This window comes from Meleagris gallopavo, chromosome 1 (genome assembly GCF_905368555.1).
Source record: "Meleagris gallopavo chromosome 1, MGAL_WU_HG_1.1, whole genome shotgun sequence".
NCBI classification, from domain to species: Eukaryota; Metazoa; Chordata; class Aves; order Galliformes; family Phasianidae; genus Meleagris; species Meleagris gallopavo.
Window position 1 is genome coordinate 102,521,713 of NC_139404.1, and position 24,450 is coordinate 102,546,162.

General features: G+C 38.1%; 1 protein-coding gene across 2 annotated transcripts in view; it reads right to left on the reverse strand.

Moving 5' to 3' along the window:
* Positions 1-24,450, reverse strand: part of GRIK1 (glutamate ionotropic receptor kainate type subunit 1) — a 155,953-nt gene that overhangs the window by 63,650 nt on the left and 67,853 nt on the right. For both annotated transcript variants that reach the window (XM_085241735.1, XM_085241740.1), the window contains exons 2-3: positions 9,323-9,490; positions 6,663-6,920 (exon numbers count right to left, since the gene is read on the reverse strand). In XM_085241735.1, the coding sequence (XP_085097861.1) occupies positions 6,663-6,920; positions 9,323-9,490 (426 nt within the window). The remainder of the gene's footprint in view (positions 1-6,662; positions 6,921-9,322; positions 9,491-24,450) is intronic.

A 24,450-nucleotide genomic window follows, 5' to 3' on the forward strand; every position in this document is an offset into this window, starting at 1 on the left:
CTGTTGGCTTCCCTTGTTGGCTTTCGCTCAATTTTCTGGCAATGTTTTTTTGAAAAAATAATCTTTCCTTCTGCCTGCAATGCTGGGTTTGTTCTTTCAGGTCTTCAAGTATCAACAATCAATACAGAATATTAAGTATTATGAGTATTCAAATGTAAATTACTGCGCACATTGTGAGATTAGAGCCTGGCTGGAAGCCAGCCTGTGTAAATATGAAACAATTTGAACTCATTATTATGGGGATGGAGTGCATCCTTCCAACACTGACTAACAAGTAGGAGTTTATGTAATCTGTCTGTAAAGCTATAACTTGTTTGTTTAATATATTCAAGTATTCAACTGTTGACTCAGCCACTATATTGAATGGTGACTCTAACAGGATAGAATTAGTTTTGGGATAAGGGGAGTCCAGCATGTAAGGAATCTCTGCACCCTCAGACTGAGTATTGTTATGTATCTTTGCAGAATCAGAAACTACTTAACTCCCAGCGCAGATGAATTACAAGGGCAGAAGAAAAAGATATTAAACTATCTGCTTCAGCCACACAGGACTTGTGCTTCTCATCAATCAATCATCAGTGTTCTCCTCTTCCTCTTCCTCCTGCTCAACAAATGCAAACCCTTGGACATTATGCTACCGATATTTTATTTGGAACATATCTTGAATGCTAAGTACATAGTCTGACTCCCAGGATCAGGGATGAATGTTTGGGAAAGCACAGTTCCTACAGCAGTCATTTTCCTCTTGCTTATTGAGACTAACCAGTCAGTCTACAATAGTCAGGAGGCCTCAGTGACTCCCTCTGAGGTCTGAAAAAGGAAGTTTCAGCTAGTATGGCAAGGAGTCATAAGTATTTGCTCACTCTCTACAAAGTAAATGATGTGACTTAAGCAGTTTTGCAGGTCTGCACTAGAGCAGGAACTTCAGTACGGAAAATGTTGTAGAGTATAGCCAGGTGAAGCCGCGGTAGCTGAGTGCGAACTTCAAAGAGGCCGAAGATAGTCCTATTGAGAAAAAAGGCACAATTTGGGTCATCAAACCAAAGGTGTAGGGATGGAAACCAGATCTTTAGTACTAATTTTCTTGGCCTATTGTCTCTCTTATCCAGACTTCGGAACTCTTTTTCTTTTTCTTTTAGAAACAGTGTTGGGAATTGTATTTAACATTGCTGGATTCAGTATTTTTCCAACTTGTCTTTTACTGATTTGAACATGAGAAATGGTCTTTTCTGACACAAGCAAAATGTTTAAATATGTGAAAGTCTTTGAATATTTCATATCATTTCACAATGTCTAAAACTGCAGCAAGTTGTGCGTGATATACTTAGGAATTCAAACATACCTAACATGAATGCAGTGCTTTAACAGGCAAATAATCATGCACACTGGTGGTAATAATCATACGCTAATGGTGATAGTGTATGAGTAGAAAGTGTGCACTTCCCCATTTCCCCTTTCTTTTTTTTAATAATACATTTCTGTAGTTCATTCTTTCACACTTAAAAGTTAATGAGGTGGTTTTACTGCAATGAGAGAAAATGCTTTTATTAGAAAACCATTAGGATTAGCCAAGTTTGAGCTTTTCTTTGAATGATGCAAATTCAAAGAAAGCAAATTTTGTAAAAATTCAAATTTTGCTCTATGCAATCAGATTGAAATGATATGACAAAAAGATTTGGCTCCTGAGAATCTTAGAAAGCTAGGATAGCTGGCTAACAAATGGAGAAAGTCAGGCATTCTTACAGAAGATGAAGTATTTGATGTGGTTGCCCTTCTCACCCTCTGGTAGGTTAAAATAACAGGATTCAGGGAAGATGGAATAGGTACGAGGCAGAGCCAAACCTGCGCTGAAGGCAGTATCATTGCTGTTGTTTGAGCTTTGACAACTGAAATGGAGTTATGTGTCTGTTACAGATCAAAATACCAATACGCAAAACTGAGATACTGGAATGGATCTATTACAAACAAAATAAACCACGGAAAAAGATGCATAACCAGCTCTGGCATATAGAATGGTAAACCGTAATTTATGGTACCCAAGATTGGGATGTGCAGTTCTTGACGTACAATGTACTCTTTAGCAAAGTTTTGTTGGACTGTTTTAAAACTAGCAGAGAAAACTCTTTGCCTTACACAGGCGAGGCATTGTACTTGATATAAACTAATGCCTTTAAATTAATTAATAGATAGAATTAAGGCTGATTACGGCCTAGGTACTCCAATTGAGTTATGCTTAATATGTAAAAAAGGAGGTCAGTCTCAATTAAAAAAAAAAAAAAAAAAACATTGGCGTAGGAATTTTATTTTCCCTTAGTATTAGAAAACTATAGGCGATAAGGAGTAAACTGTGAATTTTAAAGGGAGTAAACCATGGGATCTTTATCCTATGCTCAGAAGCCATTACTTTGCTATCTAGAAAAATAATTTTGGCTGAAAGTCCAATACTTTGACTGAAAGTCCATCTTCCAATGGCACAGAAAGGACAGCAGTTAGAAATAAGTATCAGCTATAGTGTATTTTATTGTTCTACTTATACTGAGGGCTGAGAGACAAGAGGGTAAAAATCTGATTGACTTAACTCAGGAAAAATGAAGGAATTTTTCTAATATGATTTTGGAATAAAATACAAGCTCTAAAGTACCATAGGTCCCTTTGTAAGAGACAGTAAAGTTGTTTAGCATGGTATGTAGAAGACAAAAGTTGCTAACATTTCTGTGTTTGATAAGAAGCAGGATGAGTAAGTACTTCCTATTGCAAACACAATTTTCAGCATTGTTGGTTCCAGATTTTCTAGATTTGTTTATATGAAATTTGCTTATTATTGAAAGTCCTGTAGAGCCTGCTGAGTAGATTACTAACGCTCAACCATTTATTTAATAAACTTTAAATAAATTACAGAATGCCAGAAGTATGTCAATATTAAAAAGCGTGTATGAGATGATATGTAATAATTTACCCTTAAGTGTCAGCAGTGGATAAATTAGGAACAAATCTGATGTGGTTACAAAATGCTGAAGAGCAAAATGTTGGATCTATATTAAAAGGCACACTGAGCTGCCAAGGAAAGATAGCTCTGTGTCACACTAATTTTCTTTGTTTGTTGTGATAAATTCTGTTGATATAGGCAGCTTCCTAGATGTACAGCACTTGTCCCCTCCTGGGAAGTGCCCATCTTCATATGTCAACCTGCTTATAAAAAATTCAGATTGTAAGATATTCATTTGCCCGATCACAAAAAGTAGATGTCAATGAAAAAGATTTACTAAACAATAAAGATCTGTGAAGGCTAGTAGTAGGTTTTTCAGAAATTTGTTATGCTTTTGTCTCTGTATTCATTCCAAAATCAGCACCTGGAGAAAAGTTATGGCTGAAAAACTGTTGGATTGCAAAAACTGGCAGGATGTTAAATACTGTTTGAGATAAGGAGGGTAAGCATAAGTGATTCAGATCATTAGGAAGCATGAGTTCACTGAGATGAACTGATTTTTATCACTGCACAAACCTGCATTTCTCTTGGTGGAAGCGTGCATGTGGTGATAAAAGGTGAATTACAGGAGACAGGGGGAAACCTCAGCTTAGCAGACAGGCATGGTATGTGGCCTCTGTGCCAGAGGTGGTTGTGATGGCATGTGGGCTTAGATCAGTATTGCAGTGTGAAGGATGAAAGCAGGGTTTTCAGTATTCAAAGTAGACCCTTAAACTGGAAGCAGGGCTGATCTGCAACCTCCGAAACAACCTGAGTATGCACCATGGGAAGTTCAGTGTTACAGCCATTAATTCATGGTTTAATTAGGAAAGAAGCTGCTTTTCACATACAATTTGTCTCAAAGAAAAAAAAAAATCTTTGGATTTTTTCCTACTTGTAGTATAAAAATGACAAACATGAGAGATGAGAACTAAAAAAAGCTCTAGCTAAATGGTGTCAATTTAAACTCAAACCAAAGAATATTTACATTGATCAAAGTTGACCTCTTTTCTTCCCTGACTTCATGTTAATAAGATGATTGATGATTAATTTACTTTGGAAATATCCCTGCAAATGAAGTCTCTTTCATATCAATCAATTTTTATAACTGAATATGTACACAACACTTGGTGTTTTGGAATGCTAATTTGCTATTGGGGTAGACTGAAAAAGATCTTTCTTTGTTTACCTCTTGGTATATTTTTGCATATACTACTAGGAGCCCAAGAGAAATCCTGCTGATCTAGACCATCTTAGTATAGATGCAAGAAGTCTGCTGTGGTAAACACAGCTTGACTTGCTCCTTCTTTTCTACCTTCAGCACGCTGGTATATTCTGAGTCTAAGGTGAGCAGAATAGAATACTGGCATTGAAATCTACCTCTGGTATCCAGCAGGAAATGTGCTTCTTATGTCCTGTCAAATGTATACAAATAAATATATCTTTTCTAGTGTTAAAATTATTGTGTTTTCTGTTGTTTTCTGTTTGTTTTTTTTTTAGCAGAGTTCTATTTTTTGGACATGTTTTTGCAATTTGACTTTAACATAGATTTGTTTGGATTGGTTTTATTTTGTATACTCCCTTTAAAGCCTTGTGTAGATGCTTTCGCAGCTCAGCCAACATTGTTTTATGCCAATACTGAAGAACCAACTTGGACGTCCATAGAGCTCTAAAAGGGCAATATTTATGTGGGCAAGGGGAAGAGAAAGGGAAATGTAAGTCTAAGAGCAGGGCTGACTGTAAAATGCTTACTTTGCATCAGTGACTGCTAATGCATAACAGAATTTTCCAAAAATGCACATGGTTTTCTACATCTACATCTTTACTGTAAAAAGATGGTGTTGAAGGATGGGAGTGAGAATAACTGGTATGTTCTAGCCACCCCACTGTAAAATGCTGCTGGAGGTAAAAGATCTACCAATAGCTAAGGTCATGTAGCAACACAATCCACAGTTGGTTTCACCTCATTTATGTCTTCAGCACTCTGATCTCACTAAGATCTTCCAAATGGGTCACTTCACACAATCAGCAGAGGGAATTTTAGTAGAGAGTTCATTGAAAAAGAGGATTTTCTATTGACCAATAAAGATCAATTAAAAAAAAATGTTGGGCATTGTAGATAGAGCAGAGCTTTGGTCTGTGCCTTTTCAGCGTTTTCATTGGGCTAAGATAGGCAGTGCTGGTTGTGGTGCATCCATTAGCTGTTGGCCAGCCTTTGTCTGGATTGTCCCAAGTCCAGTCCAGCATTCCTGATGCTGTGGGTCCTCAGCAAACTCACAGTGGAGTTTGTGGTTTCTTCCTGTAATTATGATTTCAGGGCTGTATCATTTCAGCTACCCGTATGATGTTTAGTCTTATCCATTGCTTAGACTGCAAAAAAGCTGCATATTTCTCTAGCTCAAGGATTACTCCATTGGCTCTGTTTTCTTCATCTCAGCAGATATGATGTTTCCAAGAAAATCTTTTCTGCTGCTTAGAAAGTGACCTTAATGTAACTTAGTGTCTTGTGAAAAAACAAAAACAACAACAACAAAAAAACAGGTGGTATGCTTTGCTTAGTATTTCCCACATTTTGATGGGAGAGCTATAGACCTTTCTGAGTCTTAAATGGTTTGCTTACTTGTAAACTTCTTCTTTTGAACTCCAATTATGGACAATCTGTGACAGAGTATTCACTGCTGGAGAGATCATACTCTCTGCAATCATGCATGCAATAAATTTTGATGTATTATCTTGCTGGATAGGACTGCTTCTGAGAAAACTTTGGAATGTAACTAGTTCAATGATCAGAAGAGCGAGTAGATTTTTCAGAAACAAAGTCTCTTCTCTCTCCAGTGAGGGAAATTGCACTGCTTGTTATATTTTGGTTGTTAGTACAAGAAGTGGTATCAGCTACAGGAATAATAAAGCCTAGATAATTAAAGATATACAAAAGTGGCTTGGATTGCCTTATAACATCAGTGTTCTTGCTCAATGTCTGTGTATTAAAAAAGTGAAAGTCATAGTCTCTGATAAAGTTTGAAATCACTTCTTCCCAGGAATGAGTTTGTTATTCTCTTCTTGTTATCATTTATTTGTTTGTTTGCTATATGAATGAAAGGGATGCTTAACTGATATTCTTTGTCCATGGTATTTTAATGGACAACTGTAACTACTGCTTTTCCACAGAGGAGGTTCTTGTGATAAAGAAGGAATGATCTTATCTAAGAGTTCCAAGCTGACAACATTTACACAAATTTTAACTTTCAGATTCAGGATTTGGTACCCAGCTGACAAGTGGATTTGCTGAGAGAGTTCCAAGGAAAAAGATAATCTCTATGTTAAAAATGCTGCAGTTTAAACTTTTACTTTGTAAATGCATTCTTTTTAAGACCCTCAGTGGAAATCCCTAATCAGCCCTACCATAGACTATTTATCAGTTTGAAGCTGATATTGGTTCCACAAATAAGAAACAAAAGATGACATATTACCAAGAATTTTGGAGCTACCTCCGGGTGACTTCTTAAGTTTGGATGAAACGAACAGCTTTGCAGAAGCCATAGGCACAGAAGCCTAACTGCTCCTTAACAGATCTTTTTCTTTTGTATTTGCTGCAAGTACTCCAAACTGAGCTATCACAGGCACTTCTGTCACAGAAGTTATTTATGTACATTCATTAGCTGAAGCACTTGTCTTGCAGTGCACCAGTGCTACTTACCTGTGCTGTCTTCATATACTACTGTCACTATTTTCCAGTTGTAGTATAGTACAAGATCCAAAACTGCTCTGCTGATGGCTGCATAGTCTGGGTAGAGGTTGATATAAAATGCATCCTTGTGATCAACCGTAGGGTGTTTCCATCGGGTCTGAATATGCGGGACTTCAAGTGCATTGCAAATAGACTGCACAGCGCTGACCGAGGAGCTGTGGGATGGTCCAAACAGAGCAGCTACACCAAGAGCAAGTTGATCACATGCTGCAGGGAGAGGAAGAAGCTGTTAGTCAGCAAAAGCAGGTAACTCGTGTAGCATTTCTTGAGACCACTTATTCTCCATCCATGTCCACCATTTCAAAGTGACTATGAGTAAACTTGTTATTCCAAAACCTACCTGTAAATAGTTCCTGAAAATGGCTTTGCTGATTAGCATTATATCCTAGAACAAGCTTGCTACACATAAAAACCAAAACAGCTCAGCTCACCATTGACTTCAGATCACATTGATTCCTGAATTACTTTTCTCAGAATGGCATTTTCCTGGAGAAACCAGGAGCTTTTCATTATTGGCTTGCCAAAGAGACGTTGCATGAATTAACTTTCATGGCAGTATGTCAGGGAATACATTCATGGAATCACAACAGACACTATTACAGATTCCCCACCATGACTGGCAAGCTACTACCTATGCGAGTTGCTTTAATTTCAAGCTAATAAAGTAATATAAACAGCAAAGGGCATTATGATTTATGGCACTCCATAATCGGTGTTTACAGAAGAAGCAATAAAGCCTAAAGGCATGAGTAACAACATGAAGAAATAAAGAGCCAACATCACTGACATTTTAATATCTTTCCAAATCAGTCAAATGCCATTATCAACAGTCTTCGTTCTCCTTATGTCTATATCCAATGCAGTTAATATTTCCAGCAAGAGAATCTCTCCTGTAGGTGTATTTTCATTTCTTTTCCTCTCCCATGTGTTTTCAGGCTAATTGACATGAGATGAAGGAATATTAACTACTTTTGTCCATTTTTATAATTTACTGCAGATGTTTCTGATGAGGTCTGTATGGACTGGGACAAAGCCTTGCAATGAGCTGCTGTGTTGCTCTCTTTGTAAGGTACCTCTGTTGAAAGTCTGGAAATCTCTGCTATTGGACTAAATACTAAGTATCTAAACACCCACAATGAGCAGAGGTTTTTAAAATTAATATTTAGTTATCTAAGAGTAATAAAATAGAACAGAAAATCAATTATTTTCTGTTTTCAGCCCACAAATGGATGTCTTACAGATGACATAATATGCACAGGCTTTCAAAGTTTAATTCAGAAGCTTGCTGAAAAGATAGCAAGTTTTAATGTGGAAATTAATAAATAATTAAATAAATAATATCAATAATTCATACCAAGAAGAAATTTCTATTGTCTGCATGGATTCCTTGTGCTTATAGACTTTCAAAAATATTTGTAATTATCTCTTTCCTGCAGACGTAAATGGATAAGGTACTGAGGTATTTTCACAGAAATCACAGAAGAGGTATTCACTGTACAGAGAATCTAAAATCTTCTCAGGCTGGATTGTATGGATTACAAACGCAGCATATTTCATTTTCGACAGCATATAGTATCATCATACTTGATATTTGAAAAAATGCATGATTTAAAGCTATCTTTGATGTTTTGCTTTTTTTTCCCCAGTATTCAATATTGCTTAGGAAACTGGAGTCCCATGAGGAGAATTTAGTACCTTAGTCATTTGAAAGGCAGCTTTCTTACATGATTTGTTTATTTGCTAGTATTCTTTTGCCTAATAGAAAACATATCTTTTAACTTTCTGTGAACACATTTCGCAGCATTCACAGAAACAGATGCTATAATGAACTGCAAAGCACATGTGCAAAGTCTTGGCAACTTATGGGTCTTTTCCAGGACTTGCTTGCTTGAGATTGCATGCACACCATATAATTCCAGGAACTAGGCTCCTGAATATATTTTAGCAAACTTCAAGACTGCCTCCTAGAGGTGAAGAAATACACTGTGCTTAAGGAAAGTTACAGAATTTTTTCCTCTTTCTGTTTTACTCTGGAAGTAAATTAGACACAAATAATTGGGCCATCATTTTCCCTCTGGGAACAACAAAAGAATAAGCAAAAAATTCAGAGCTTGTCCAATCCTTGTCATACAGTTGTTGTAACAAAAGAATTGCACTCATATCTCTAACCCACTGAAGTGTTAATATTTCAGGACTGAGAGAGTACTGGCCTCTGCTCTTTAAAGTAGAAATCATTTGTTATGAATAATGGATATCTGTGTGCATGTGCTAATTATGGGTTGTGATATCCCACTGTGCTCCTTGTTAGGTAGTGATCATTTTCTGCAGAATTCCAGGTGGCAAATCTGTTTTTTGGAAAGAAAAACTGGTTAGTCCTGCCACCTTCCATCTGGGGCTCTTAGCATGCAGACAGGATGTAGGTGTTTCATCAGAAACTAGATGACAAGTCCAACTCCATCTTGATTCTTAGTTCATGTAACTTTGAAATATAAAATTTTTTGTTAACATTTGTATACATGTATTACAACTGGAGGAGAAGAAGAGATCAGGGTGTGGAAACATGGTATGGAACAGAGATATGTTACTGACACAGTAATTGAGATAATTACCTCTTCTCGAAGCTTCAAAACTATCAAAAAGGTTAATTCTCTGGATGTCATAGGTTAATGTTGTATTAGGCATCAGTGTTCTGTTTCTATTAATGTTGGTGACTGCAAACTTGAAAGCCAATTCTTCAATATTAACAGGCTCATTTTCCACAGTTTCAAAGATCCCTCCTGTTGATAGAGATAAAGGAGAAGTATTATTCACCTCTTCATCACTGTACATAAAAGAGAAAAATAAATTATGAGCAAAAATAGGTTGTGTTCATGAAGGAAAACAATTAAAATCACAGTTAAAAGCACTAAAGCAAAAGCACATTGGATCATTAGCTTTTATCTACAATGTCACTGTAGGTTAGCTTGATATTATGAATGTTTGTTAGACAAACATCTGTGAAAGATAATGCGTGCTTATCATTCAGGTTTCCTAAAGTAAAATGCTTAAATGTTTGTTAAAACTTCTGTTGAGTTCCCAACTAAAAACATAGTGGTATTCATTGGTTTTGTTTGCCCTGCTCATTCTAATCTATGTTTAGAGATGCAACTCGGATACGTTGGAGATGTTTTCTGAAGTGCACACATCCTGGCAGTACAAGTTCCATGTTTACAGTTAGCAGCTTGAGGAGAAATCGACTGGAAATTTCCTCTTGAGGTCTTTGCCTTAGAAGGGCTTGTTTTGTTGTTGTTACTTATACTTTGGGCATCACTGTTTGCCATTGGTGAATGGCTTTGCTTATTCAAAGATCATTAATGTATAAGATGAATTTGTTATAAAACATAACTGAGCCACACTGCTCCCACAAAAGATTCTAACTCTGTGCCAAAGAGGCAAGTGATGTTGCCAGGGGTGTAATGTCTACTAGTACTAATATGGAACTGATTTAGAAATCCCCTTGCAAGGACAGTGCTGCATCTATCACAACTGCTTTCAGCTTCTTCCTCTAAACTCCTAATATCTGCTTCAAACTATTTGAACAATGAGATTGTCCCAACCCATTCTGTACAATTTCAGTCAAGCAACTGCTCTTTGAGCTCTGTTCAATTTGTCAGAACTCATTTTTTATCTTTCAAACTGAAATTGAACGTACTTTTTGATCCTTGATAAAACAAATGATGTGAATCAGAACTTTTCTTTAACATGGAAGCAAGTAAAGAACCAATTTTAATTTTAATTTTGGAAGCATTACCAATTGTTTTCTCATATTTTCTAAGCTCAAGAAGGTGGCTATGTTTCAAGTAAACAGGCTGTCCCACTTAAATTGGGATGTCTACTCCCCCTAGCCTCTGGAGATTATATAATGCCAACAACACATTCAGACTGTCTGGAAGTATTGGAATTTGATGAATGCGTAACAAACACAGCTAATTTGAAAAAAATAGCTCCTTTAAACAGCAATTTCCAGCTTCAGTACTTGATTTTGCAAGTATAATTTACTAATTTAGTCCAAGTCACTAGAGAATACTTTGGATTTCTCTGTTTCATATTTTCACATTTCCCCATGTGAAATTTGAGCTTTAGACATCGCTTAATATTTCCTGAGCATCAGAATGTATTCAGCTAATGCAATTTTGACGTCACCAATGTAGGAGTAGTGCAGTCATTAGCTGACAATCAGAAAATGGAAACACAGCAGAATTAAAACCTGTTTTGAATTTTAACTCAGCAGTGAAAATACTGGAGGCTATCAAACCCAAGTTATAATTTCTAGTCACTCTCAAATACACAACATCTCTCAACATCTCTCAAAACCATGTATAACAATACCTTAACACAACTTTAGAAATTTTGCCAATTTAAGCAAAGTTTTCTTTTATTATATGTATTTCAGACTTGCATTTTAGCTATGTAGTTCTTTCAGAGCCTGTAATTCCTCATTACAATAATAATGATACCAGAAAGTTCACCTCTTTTCTGGTTTACTAAAATTTACTTTTCCATCTCTCATCTAGGGAACACAAGTACTTTCTGTTGACCATAATGCTGTTTAGTCTTGAGACAGCAATGTACAATAGTTATGTTTTGTTTGGACCTGCACTAGAATTAGCAGAACGTTATTTCATATGGCAACGTGGAAAACAATTATTATTATCAATAGCCTAAGATAACATTCCATTCAGTCAGGGTATTGTTAGCAAAAAATCTTTTCCATCATGGAAACTACTATTGTGCTGTGATTGTTCTAGTTACTTGTTTCTTTGTTTATTTAACTTAAAATAACATCTTTCAACCATCTTGCAGTAGTCTTTGTGTCCTATATATACCACAAACACAAGAACTTTTTCATTTCAGGACAAGGACTTTTTCCAGCCCGATAATCAGTCACCTATTAAATTGAGATTAATTTTAATTAATGTATATTCAGGAGCTATTTATAATTCATTAGCAAATTTTTACAGAATTTTTGATTGTTTCCCTTAAAAGAAGAATAAGGATTCACTGGGCAGGGGGGAGGAGTGGAGGGAAGTGAGGAGTGACGGAGAGTGAAGATTTTGCTAAGCAAACAAATCAAAACTGAATATATAACATCACATAAACTTCAAATGTAATCAGATATATTTCTCTGAAAGTCAGATGTACAGTCAATATGTTGGTACACGTTCAACATATTTTCAGGTGTTCTTTTATACATGTTAACATAGCAGTAATGCACTGATAGAGAACTTCAGTTCTCTGGATAGATCTGCATAAGAATAGGACCGATAGTCATAATTACATGCATGAATTAGACTTCATAGAATCATAGAATCATAGCATGGTTTGGATTGGAATGAACCTCAAGGAACCACCTTATTCCCACCCCCCTGCCATGGGCAGGGACATCTTCCATCTTCCACTGGGTCAGGTTGCTCAAAACACCATCCAACCTGGCTGTGAATGTTTTCAGGGAGGGGCAATCACAACTTCTCTGGGCAACCTGTGCCAGTGTCTCACCATGTTCCGGATGACAAGTTTCTTCCTAGTATCTAATCTTAATCTATTCATTTTTAGTTTAAAGCCATTACTCCTTGTCCAATCGCTACACTTTCAGATAAAAAAAGTTGCTCCCCACCTTTCCTGTGGGCTCCCTTTAGGTACTTGAAGGCCCCAGTAAGGTCTTCCCAGAGCCTTCTATTCGCCAGGCTGAACAGCCCCAAAATTCTCAATCTGTTTTCACAGGAGAGGTGCTTCTATTCTCTTATTTTCATGGCCTCCTCCAAACCCGCTCCAACAGCTCCACATTATTCATGTGTTGAGGGCCCCAGACCTGGACGCAGCACTTCAGAAGGGCCTCACGAGGGCAGAGCAGAGAGGGACAATCCCTTCTCTGTCCCTGCTGGCCACTCCTCTTGTGATGCAGTCCAGGACACAGTTGACCTGTGCTGTGAGCACACACTAGAGGATCTGGTTGAGTCCCTCATCAACCAATACCCCAAGACCTTATCCACAGGGCTCTCCTTCAGCCATTCTCCTAAACTGGAACTGTTAAACACAATGCCATTCAGAGTCTCTGAAAGCTGCTTCTTCCTTGCCCCCACCACCCATAGGATGGTCTCCTAAGTATGGAAACCACTGACATCACTATTCCAAGCCACTAAATGTTTACTTGGCTGTCTATTCTCCTGATAACACCCTGAAGGAAGCACTAAAAGGAGTATCCTGCTGCCCATGAACAAACTCCATGATATAGTTAATGAAGGAAATCATTGTATGCTGTGAGTGAAGTTTGAGAAAAGCCAGAACTGCTACCTATTTGAGCTTGATTTTTTCTGTTGGGACCTATGTGTGTAAAAAGAGCCAAATCAGCCTATAAATTTGCATCACAAACAAAGCAGCAGATACAGTCATAGAATCATAGAATTGTTTGAGTTGGAAGGGACCTCAAAGGTCATCTAGTCCAACTCCCTGCAACGAAGAGGGTCTGTTCCATACAGTCGTGTTTTCATCTGTGTATTCTTAATGAAATCCAGCCATTTATTAAATTGTTTCACTTCTCTCATGTTCTGTTGATAGCTTGACATCAAGCTTAGAATTTATTGTAAGGTTCAGGTTAAAAGAGAAAGAGCAGATTAACTGACAAGTTTGACGAAGAATATTTTTGTCAGATTATTCATTTAAATAAACAACATTTTAAAAACAAATTAGCCAAAGGATTGTACAAGGGAAAGAAAAAAAATCAATGTTCACTCAAGATACAAAAGATGCTAAAGAAATGAGGCTGTTTCTTCTAGGCTCAAAAACAAGCACTGCCATTCAAGGTAGGCTGTTGGTAGCATTTACTAGGACAAAGTCCTCCCTTTCATCTTCCTCCCCTCCATCCCAACTGTTCTTTGAAACAAGATGTACTCTCATGCATCGTAGGCCAACCAAATGCTTCTTAGTCCTGGCTGAGGCAGACCTACCTTTCCTTCAAGAGCAATGGGCATGGCTTAGCCTCCCCAGGGCAGTGGGCACAGCCCCAAGTTCAAGAAGCATTTGAAAAATTCTCTCAGGCATGGAGTTTGAATTTTGGATGATCCTGTGTGGAGCCCGGAGTGAGACTCAATGGACATCGTGAGTTGCTTCCAAGTCGTAATATCCTATGATTCTGTGATTCTGCACTGGCACTGTGTTTGCACCCATGATAGGTGGTTTCAGACTCCTGAATCACAAGAAAGCTGAGTACTCAAAGCAAGCTGAGTACGATAACTATAGCAGCTGATTTGGTTCTTGTGGATGTAAACACTTCTCAGTCGCTGAGCCAGCAGACACAGCTGAGGAGCATTCCCATGCTCTGATCCCACATGCACTGCTGCTCACAGACTCTGGAGAGGCAAAGGCAGACCTACATTACTTGATCTTATTGTATGCAAGGAGCAACTCCCTCAGCCACACATAAGAACTGGGAGAGCCAGTAGTCATGTTCATTTAACAAAGAAACCAGCTTCAGTGCACAATGTGTGTGAAGAAACCTTTCGCTTTCTGCATTTACTTTACAAAGTCATGTATCAGAGACCGAAGAGAAAAGCTCTATATGCCCCAGCTTCTAATTTAGCTGGGGAAAGTAAGAGGAACATGCCTACTTGGCTAATCTTCCTCTAATAGAAACAAGATCTGAACCATGAGTGACTGCTCTTCAGACAACAGCAAGGTTCAAGTCAAACTGACAAATATGACAAAGCATCATTCCCATTCATCCTTTGAAGGAAAAAAAAAAAAAAAGCTACAGCAAGTAAAATGTCAAAAATACAAAAGCACACCTCAGTAGACACCTGAAAAAGTAGCTCCAGCCCTTCTGAGCAAGCAAGTTCCAGTTAATGGGGGTCATCATACAGTGAGAGAGTTTTAGAAAAGGTCATGACTGAATCAATTTCCATACCATTCAACGGATATCAACGTTTCACTTCAAGACAAGGCAGAACTCAAAAGCCTGTTATTGGAAAAATTCTCTGTCCCCATTTTAAAATCTGCCATGAACAGTAACAGCTAAAAGTTGTTGACCTTTCTGATGGCAGTTATTGACCTATCTCTCCAGGCTTTTTTGGTTGGATTTCCTCAATGCAAAATATCTCAAACAAATTTCAGCCCCAGTGCAGCAGATCTAGTATCTAGTTCTTTTAGCTGCATATGTGCAGAGTTGCCTGACAAGACGTGAATGAATTTTTGTGATTTCAATCATCTTTGATGCCTTCAAAATTAAATGCAAACTTCTGAAAATATTTTTTAAAACTATATTCTCCTTGCAGACAGATTTTCTTTACCTATTCCACAGCTAAGAATAGTGTTTTAATGCACTGGTTTTTTTGTTTGTCTGTTTTTTACTCCCTATTGAAGTACTTCAAAAAAGCCAAGAGGAATGAATGTAGGCTCACAGAAATAGCCCTAATAGCTTGCAAAACAGAGGTGTGAAAATACAACTGCTTTTGAAGGAGGTCTGTGTTACGCTCTGACACCTAAAAAAGACTGAAAGAGAAAAAACATGTTCATCCCTTAAACCAGCCTGAAATCCAATGGTTGCCATGGATATGCCGAAACAGCAGCTATTTTTCAAATTTAGATCTTGCTCTGGGACACTCTTACACTCATATATTCATTATCTCGGTGCATAAACTTCAGATTTCCCAAATAAATTTTCTGCAACTCTCCCCAGCTCACTGGTGGCTCCATGAGGCAGATCTGCATCCAGTCTTCTACACTGAACCAGCGGTCAATCTCCTTTGCACACTGGAAGGCTGCTGTGTGTATCAGCTATTGAACTGCATATTGAACTATTGAATTCTTTATCACCAGAGTAATTCTTTCTACTTTTTGACCAGTGGAAAATGTTGGCAGCGTGGACAAAAAATGTGTTCATGTTGTTAAAATAGGGAAAAGAATTGCTGAGTACAAGATTAAATTTTCAAAGACCATAAGTCGAGCCGCCACTAGACATGATGAGATTTTAAAAATATGTTGCCTGGATTTTTATTTACTGACAAATTTTCATCCCCTAGCATACTATCTTGGTCCTAGAGCCAGCATTTCCAGCCCCTTAAGTTGCAGCACAGCTATTCATACATGCACATCACTCCAGATGTGAGCATACTAGTACTAATTACAAGTATTTTGATATTATGACAGAAATTAAAGCAAGAAACAGGAGGAGTTAATAAACCTGAAAGCTGCTATGTTGTTTATGTTCTATTGAGGTTCTACACTTTAAAAGACTTCTATTTGAAAGCAAACATGCTGACCATGCAGTAAGAAATGTTTGCAATATTAAAAGGTACAACCAAAGAGCAATGGAAAAATACTGATAGCAGCTAAGATTTTTCTCATAAAGACACAGGAATTTTTCTCCTCCCTAGAAAAAAATGTGTTTTTCTATGATTCACAGCTTGCTTCAGTCAAGGATAAAACTAAGATTCTACATGGTTGATATCCAGGTTTCCTTGCTCAGAGGCATACTTGTTTCATAGCTTAACACTGATATGCACCTTCTCATTGGCCTGGGATGAGCCCTTTTTGCACAGTGTGACACTCTCATTCAGTAATGTGGAGGCACGTGGCTCACTGAAAGGCACTGCTTCATCTCTGAAGCTTTGAGCCACTGGAGCCTCACAAAGGCATTCTGGTCCCACAGCATGCAGGCGATCCACTAGCAGGATTTCCAGAAACATCTGAACATCTACATCCCAGGGGACTGCTGCTTTGAGAAGCCTCTCCTCCTACCCACAGTACCATCTGAACACCATGGGGTCCACGAAACCTCATTAAAACCCACCTGTTAGACACTGAAGAGAAGTGAGAGTTAAAATCCGAATGACTGTGCAGCTATGTGTCAACTGGCTTCCCGAAAGAGAAGCTGTTGCTGATGCCAAGTTAATGCAAGAAATTCAGAAAGCCAAATTAACATACATTTTGTCCTTGCTCCCTATGAGTGCACACATGGACTCTCAGCGCTCTGCTGCCCAAATTGGGCCCACACACAGCTCTCATGCTCGAGGTGTGGGACTGAAATGGAGCAAGGCAAAACAGTACTTACAAAGGGTTTTTCTGCAGGTTATATTCACTTGTGTAAAGTGCTGCTGGGACTGAAAGCACTTACTAGAAAACATCCCAAATACTTGCTCTGCCTTTGTCTCTTAGCAGAGGATGTTTTCTCCTCTGCCATAAGGTGCCCGACCAAGAGGCAGCGTAAATGTACTCATCACAGAGCTAAAGCTGGTGTTCATTTTACAGGGAAAGAATAATCAAATGAGTTATTACTTACAGGCTTATATTTTAAAAATATCTTTCTTTTTAAAGCTATCTCACTGATTGTGTAAGATTACTTCAGAAATTGGTTATTAACTCCAATTTATATATGACCTAAAAACTACTCTGTGTATGTGTGAATTTGAAGAAAAAAGAAAAAAGTTTCTCAGAAATAATCATTAACAATCACAGTCTTATAACCAACAATAATTGCATTTTGTATTTACAAATCCAGACTGAAATGGGCTTACTCCCCGAGGTTTTAATGGAATTAAATGCATGGGTTTTGCATGAGGCTCATGGAATATAAACTAAACACATTAGTATTCTTTGCACAGGTGAATTTAGCCTTGCAATGGGGACTTCCAAGTTAGGCACATATTATCATCCTCATTTTACAGACAGTGAAGCTGAGAGCTCGAGTGACTTTTCTACCATCATTCCCTCTTCAAACTGTTCAAACCCTACTTTGGAACTCTTCCACACATTGCTCTCTGCTTCAGCCTTTCCCTGCCTTTTGGAAGCTCCCATCCTTACCTTGGCATTTGCCATCTTCACATTCACCCAGCTTGGTTCCTGTCCAGCATGCCTTTGATTTCCTCCTATATACCCTGCCAAGTGTCACAGCCATCTCACTACTGCTGCCAGTTCCTGAATCTGGAACATGATCCCTCTGCAATTCTTCATCCTGCTGTGACCTCCTCCTTTTGGGATGCATGACAAACAATACTGAAAGCACATATCCTTTCCCTGCTCTAACTGCATTATTTCCAGACATCAAAATAAAAAATAAGAAGAGGAAATGGGCACAAAAAGGAAAATCATGCTTTGGTCCTCAACAGGAACCCCCATGTCTGTTTTTATAATCTCTGTAGCTGCAAGTTTCTACAAACTACAAGAAATCCACAACCAAACTGGCAGAGAAGGACGGGCTATGGGGGGCTGAGGTGAAAGTAACATTTTCCTTTCCATGACTGTGTAACAGGATCAAAAAACTGAAAACCGGGGCAGGTTCATGACCTGCAACCTTGTGCAGAAAGAAAAGGGTGAAACCAAAGTGTCAAAGTCAGCAAATGTGAGGATTGGGTTTGTTTGTGAGGTTAGATTTGTTTTTAGAAAGGTCATTGAATATTTGACAAACTAATACTCCAAGACTCAAAACTGAATGACTGAAATCCACTTCCTGGGGCTGTGTTTAGGACCTGAGACTACTCTGTAGCCTCAGTAGAATCTTTGCAATTGGTGATCTATGGGCATGGTGGGAGTGGGCTGATGGTTGGACCAGGTGATCGTAGAGGTCTTTTCCAACCTTAATGACCAGGACCAGGTTCTTGTAATTATCCGAAGACTAGCAAAGAATTGCACTCAACTATGCTTTTATCGTTTGGAAAGCATAGAGACAAAAATATTTATGTCTATACGTACATAAGTAAAAAGTTGAGTATATCAAGATACAAAGATCTGCTTTAGTGAGTGGGATCTATCTGATTTTAGGTTGTTATTGTGGAGATATTTCCCGAGGGCTCAATCAGCACAATTCACTTTATGGAATTCTGAAGTAGTGAAATTCTTCTATTTTTACAGGGGAAAAAAATGATTGACCTGATTTACATGTGTCTTGCAATACAATGGTAGTACTAGGAAGAAACTAGAAGTGCAAACTCTTTATTTGATAACTTTAAAAAATGATTGTCTTACTGCTTGTACTTATTGTTTTCACCTGATACAGAGATCAGTCAGCAGACACTAAAAATGCAGGATAGTGCATACGCTATTTATATTATTTGTTATTCTTCCCACATAACCATACTTTCCTGGGTGAACCAGCTCTCCATGCATTGCAGCATTAATTTCAAAGGAGAGAAACACAGGAGAGGGAGAGAATTGGTTCTAATTACTCTATTACATGTGCAACATTGGGTCCCATCTGATGCTATTTTTGCAAGTTGAAGGAAATAAGAATTTTCTCACTTCTCTTCTTGGAGCTAGAAATAGGCAGATGAACCTTACAGACAACGAGATCTGATATTGTGTGAGATGTTTTCCCCAGGAGCAGTTCACCTGAAAAAGGCATTGAAAGAAGTTCAAGGTTACATCACCATGCTTTCCCACTGCATGTGTGTACCTTCAGGGCTTCTGTGCCTACTACAGTTGGTATACTGTATGTTGTGAAGGTACATAGCGAATCAAGTCTTCATATACAACATAGCAATATTTTAATCATGATGTGTGTTACAAACTGATCTGTTCTCTTCAGGACTCCCCAGGCCACCCAGCCCAGTGCCATTGTGAGAAACACTGCCAGTAAGACAGCGAGGAAGCCAAAGCCCAGCACAGTGGGTTCTTCATATGGATATTTTTACTCAGTGTGAGCACTTATGATGGATAGGGATGTAAAGGGTAATCCTTTTCTTCCAGGTAACAAGTGTTAGGATGAGGGGTAGTGGCCTTAAGTCATGACAGAAGAGGTTTGGGTTGGATATTAGGAAGAATTTCTTAGAAAGAGAGGTGATGCAGTGGCACAGGCTGCCCAGGGAGGTCATGGAGTCACCGTCCCTGGAGGTGTTCAAGAGCCATGTGGATGTGGCACTGAGGAACATGGGAAGAGGGCATGGTGAGGATGGGCTGACAGTTGGACTGGGTGATCTTTGGTCTTTGCCAACCTTAATGATTGTACCAATTTCAGTAGGTTTTGGTCAAATTTTCTCATACCTACCAGGCTGCAACAATCTATAAAGTCTTGCTGAAAGAGAAACGTAATTTCTGGTGTATCTTTAAATATTTTCAGAGCATTCGTTCACGGATAGTTTTCCTACATATCTGTCAGGGCCAGAGGACTTCCCTTTCAGATATCCTAACATATTGCTGATTGCATGCTGGACTGTGAAATGTTGCTGAAAGTGGGAAAGTGTGAAAAGGCAACAAGAAAGTAGAGAGAAGGTGAAAATTACAGCAGGAAAAAAAGAAAAAAAAAAAGAAAAAAGGGATATTAATTTCACAGAAACAAAAAGTAAATGAGGAAAATGCAAAGAAAGCTGGCTGAAGGACTGAAGGAAGACTAGAAGACCAACAGGCTTGCACTGCAGAGCTTGCTGGAAATTGTACTTACTGGCTTTAGTTAGATTTGCCTCAAAAGTATTAGTGTGCTTAAAAATATATTCAGATTTCTCACAGATACAAAGTAATTTTACTTTATGTCCAAGAAAACCTAGAAGTAACTTCTCCAAATGGAGCAATAGAGACCCTATCTAAAACAACAGTAAAGAAAACTGAATTCAGTTCAGTTATTCACATAAAAGCTACCTGCTTGTACATAGGTACCATCTTAAAACAGGAAGTACATTTGTGCAAATAACACTTCAGCATCTTACTTTGCCATTCCTACAAGATCTTACACTTCCCAGAAAGCAGTAATCAATACATTATCTGTAGTCACATCACTTTATTTTCTGTACTCTGACAGCAGAAAAACGTACAGCTTCACTTGGCTGAAGCCCTGGAGAGGTTGGTTACTCTATGTGGAGAGCAGTCCTGAGCCACGGAAATATAGCTTTGCCATGTAGCAACTGTGAGGTCGAGTACACAATAGCACTATTTCAGGACTAGCCATTTTTCTCAAGCTCTTAGACAGAAATACAAAGCCAGATTTCAAATCCTAGGCTGCTCTTTGAAATGTGCATTATTCAGTAAACAGCCTTTTCATGCTGAAAGTTCAGGGTTATGTACTCTTACTTTTTGTGAGTGCCTATTAAGCACTAGTATACATAAGATGCTTAGGAACAGAAGCTCTTTATTAAAGCTGAAGAAATCTGAGTTTACCCTGAAAAAGCATGGATAAACTCAGATCACAGAGGATCCAAAAGTACATCCTTTCCAGAATGGAGGTGGTGGTGGAGGGAGGTTAGAATTGGTAGGGAGAACGTTTTGCACTGTAACTTTTGTTCACCACTCTTTTCTTTCTGGAATCCAGCAGTTACAATTCCCTTAAAGGCAGTGAGCTATTGATACAGAAATGACTGACATGGGCTTCTCTGGGTGGGTATTACAAGGAATCCACAGCTAAGCGAGCTACAGCAAAGATATCTCTTGGAGATAATATGAATGTTCTGGTTTTGAGTATTCTTAAAAATAACTGCCTAGGGTAGACTTGTCTGAGGCTGAATGTTTCTCACAATCTGGAGATAAGCTAAAATGGAGAAGATACCTAGTAATTGAATCAGAAATCTTCCTGACTCAACTTCAAAAGCACACCAGAGGCAGCACTGGCAAAGTTCTTGACACCTCTGTCTTTGGGCTGCGCCTCTGGTCCGGTGAGATGCAGGTCTTCAGCAGAGCAGGGACAAAGGGAATCAGCACAGGAAAGATGCTATTCTCCATTTCTCCTTCCACAGCACAGCCTATCACTTGCAGTTTCACAAAGCGTGGCCCCAGGATTGCTGCCTTTTTTTCCCTGAGGTCTGCTTCAGCATAATTTAGAGGCAAACTGGGTTTGGCCCAAAAGTCGTTTAAATGCAACTGTTCCAGAGATGGAGGATCAAGACAAGTGCGCTTCTGATGGGGCTGAAATGATGGCGTTTCTTGTAACACCTCAGCAAAGAGGAGCATCAACTATGTTTTATAGCCATTATAGAAAAGTAGATGCTCATAACCCAGAAGACAAGCATAAATAAAACATAGCTTGACACACTGCTCACTGAGCTGGTTTTGGCTTATAAGGGAACTATATAACACATCCATTAGGAAAACATTGTGCTGTGGAAGAGCTTTTTATTTCCTCTGACAAAAACAGCTAAGAAAACCCATCCCCAAAACAGTCCATAGACAATGTTCAGGCCACAGCCAGCCTGGTGGAAGAGTTTTTCCCAAGCCTCTTTTACTGCTCTTTTGCACAAATTAACCTGTTGCAATAGGACCAGAAGCCTTGCAGACTTCGAGAAAGAGTGACAAAATACGGGTAAGATTGCAATAAGCCACTCAGATCATGACATGTTTAATTAAAAATACATATAAAAGTGAGAATTAAAACCATAAACTTGAAAAAAAGACATAAATGATCAAATTGATTTTCATTAAAATAAATAACTGTTCCTCTCCATTAGTATTCTGCTGTAGTGGAAGGATCCAAATCAAATGTCAGCAGATATCCCATAGCATCAGCTATTTTGATTCTCTTGAAACTCCAAGTAAACCACTGAGGTGAGGCACTTCACTGACTGTTCCCCACAGTTTGTGAAATGCCAGCAAGTTGAACTCAGCAGAATTTTCTCAGAGTTTATCTTTTATTCCAGCAACTTTAAATAAATATATTTTTCATCCATCCTTCTGGATTACTCAGTCTCTCATGCTAGCATTCATGTAGTTTCATCCTTAAATACCCACATATGCAAAAGGAAAACACAGAAAAATGGGCTTTAATTTTTCTAAAGAAGATATTATTTATACTGCACCATCAGTACAACAGCTGCTTTAAAGAAAAATATCAATATACATTTTCGATCTTGTAAAATAAAACATCGAAGTAGGCTTAGACTTATCTAGGACTGTGTCTTTAAGGATGAGGATGGCAGGTTTTGCAACTGCACCACTCTTACAAGTAACGTTTAATCAGTATTCGCACTTTGAGTTGCCATATTTCTTTATAATAATGATGTTGAAAAGATACTTAGTTGAGGTTTCTGCAAATTAAAGCTCCCTTCATAATTATAAATCTGGAACATTTCTACTTATGAAACTACTGAGGGACATTTTGGTCTGAAAAATATCTTATTCGCTTCTACATTTGCAGATGTTAAAGTAACAAGTGTAAAGAGAGTGTATCTACACCTGGTCTCAACTTTAGGGAATATTAAATTATGCAAACTCGGTGGAGATTTGGAGTGCAAACCCAAACTGGGCCTGATAACAACTATAAGAGCACTTTTTTCTTTTAATGTTTCTTTTTTGTTTTCCAAAGATTATAATATATTCTTGTTCCCACAAGACAGATTTGAAAATGCTTAGGATGCAGAGATGGAACCAAGAGTTCACAGCAAAGCTTAACCATCTGATGGAGAAATATAGAGTTTTGAAATTCTTATGCACAAAGGGGTATAAATTAGAGGGGACATAAGAGCCTTAACTCCAGAAATCCTTTCACCAGGCAACTTCCCTGTTGTAGCACCACTTTTCTTAATGCTGAATATCCCCAAATGTTCTTTGAATCCAAAAGATTCAATTCATCAGTCTCTGGGTTTCGTAGGCCCCCACTCAAATTATTCACAAAAGCTATTAAAGCAGGATATTCTAGGCAAGCCAAATATATGAAGCACTGGCAAATTTCAGGATACCTGAGCCAGCAATCTACTCACTAGATAAAAGCCAAACATGAAATGCTTTGTATCTGGGGCATACATAGGAATGCCTGTTGCACCAGCAATCATTCTCAGACTCAGGCAATCCCATGCTGAGAATTTCTAGTTGATTCTCAGGGATGTATTTAGTATAAAACCAAGTGGAAAAGGCTATAGCAACCAAATCTCTTTCTATTCTTTTCTTCTCATCCAGAGTGTTCTGCATATAGCACTTCTTTCTGTCTTTCAAGGGCTAAGTGCAGCAAATGAGATTTGTCTCAATGCAGTCTGTAAAAGACAACTGAAATTCTTAAAAACAAACAACAAAATGATCCCTGAAACACACATCCTCACACATCAGCAAGCTTTAATGACGGTTCAGAATGTATCTTACTTTATATTTGGTTGCAAATTAAACTGCTTTAACATTGCTGTATACATTGATCTATGGATTTTTACTGCAAAGCTAAAGTAGACTTCTTTCCCATTCAAAAAATGGTGTAAGAGTGATTCAGCTAAAATAACATGACGGTGTGAGGAGTGAATTGGCTGTTATCAATTTCCTGTCCAAATATGTAGTTTTTATGCAGATTTTTCATTATTGGACAGATTTGCTTGTTATGTGCAGTAAGTATGTTAGTGATTTTCTGCACTTACACAATGCATGCTTGAGGTTGTACTGCACTGAAAACACACTTCTAAATTCTAGATCTCCTTGGCTGTTCTATCTATTCTGCCATTGCAGGACTGTTTTCCTTCTCTGCTTTTTGTTTGTTTGTTTGTTTTTTAAATCCTGATCTAGCCTTGCTTATTATAGATAATCAATGTAACTGAAGGCCAAATCTTTCCATTGATTTCTCTCAAGCCAAAGGTTTGCAAGAAAATCTCTTACAGGCTCTGGTAGCGCATTACAAACTCCATTTCCTCGTGGGCAAACACTCAGTATGATCCAGTAGGAGCAGCTTCATCTGGAATTATTAACAAGTTAGTTAGATATATCTGTTATTATAGATAAGATATGTATTAATCATAGTTGTATTACACTTAGTTGCAATTATCAGTAGAAAAGTTAGATATATACTTTGGGTGGAATTTGGTTGTGGAAAACTTTA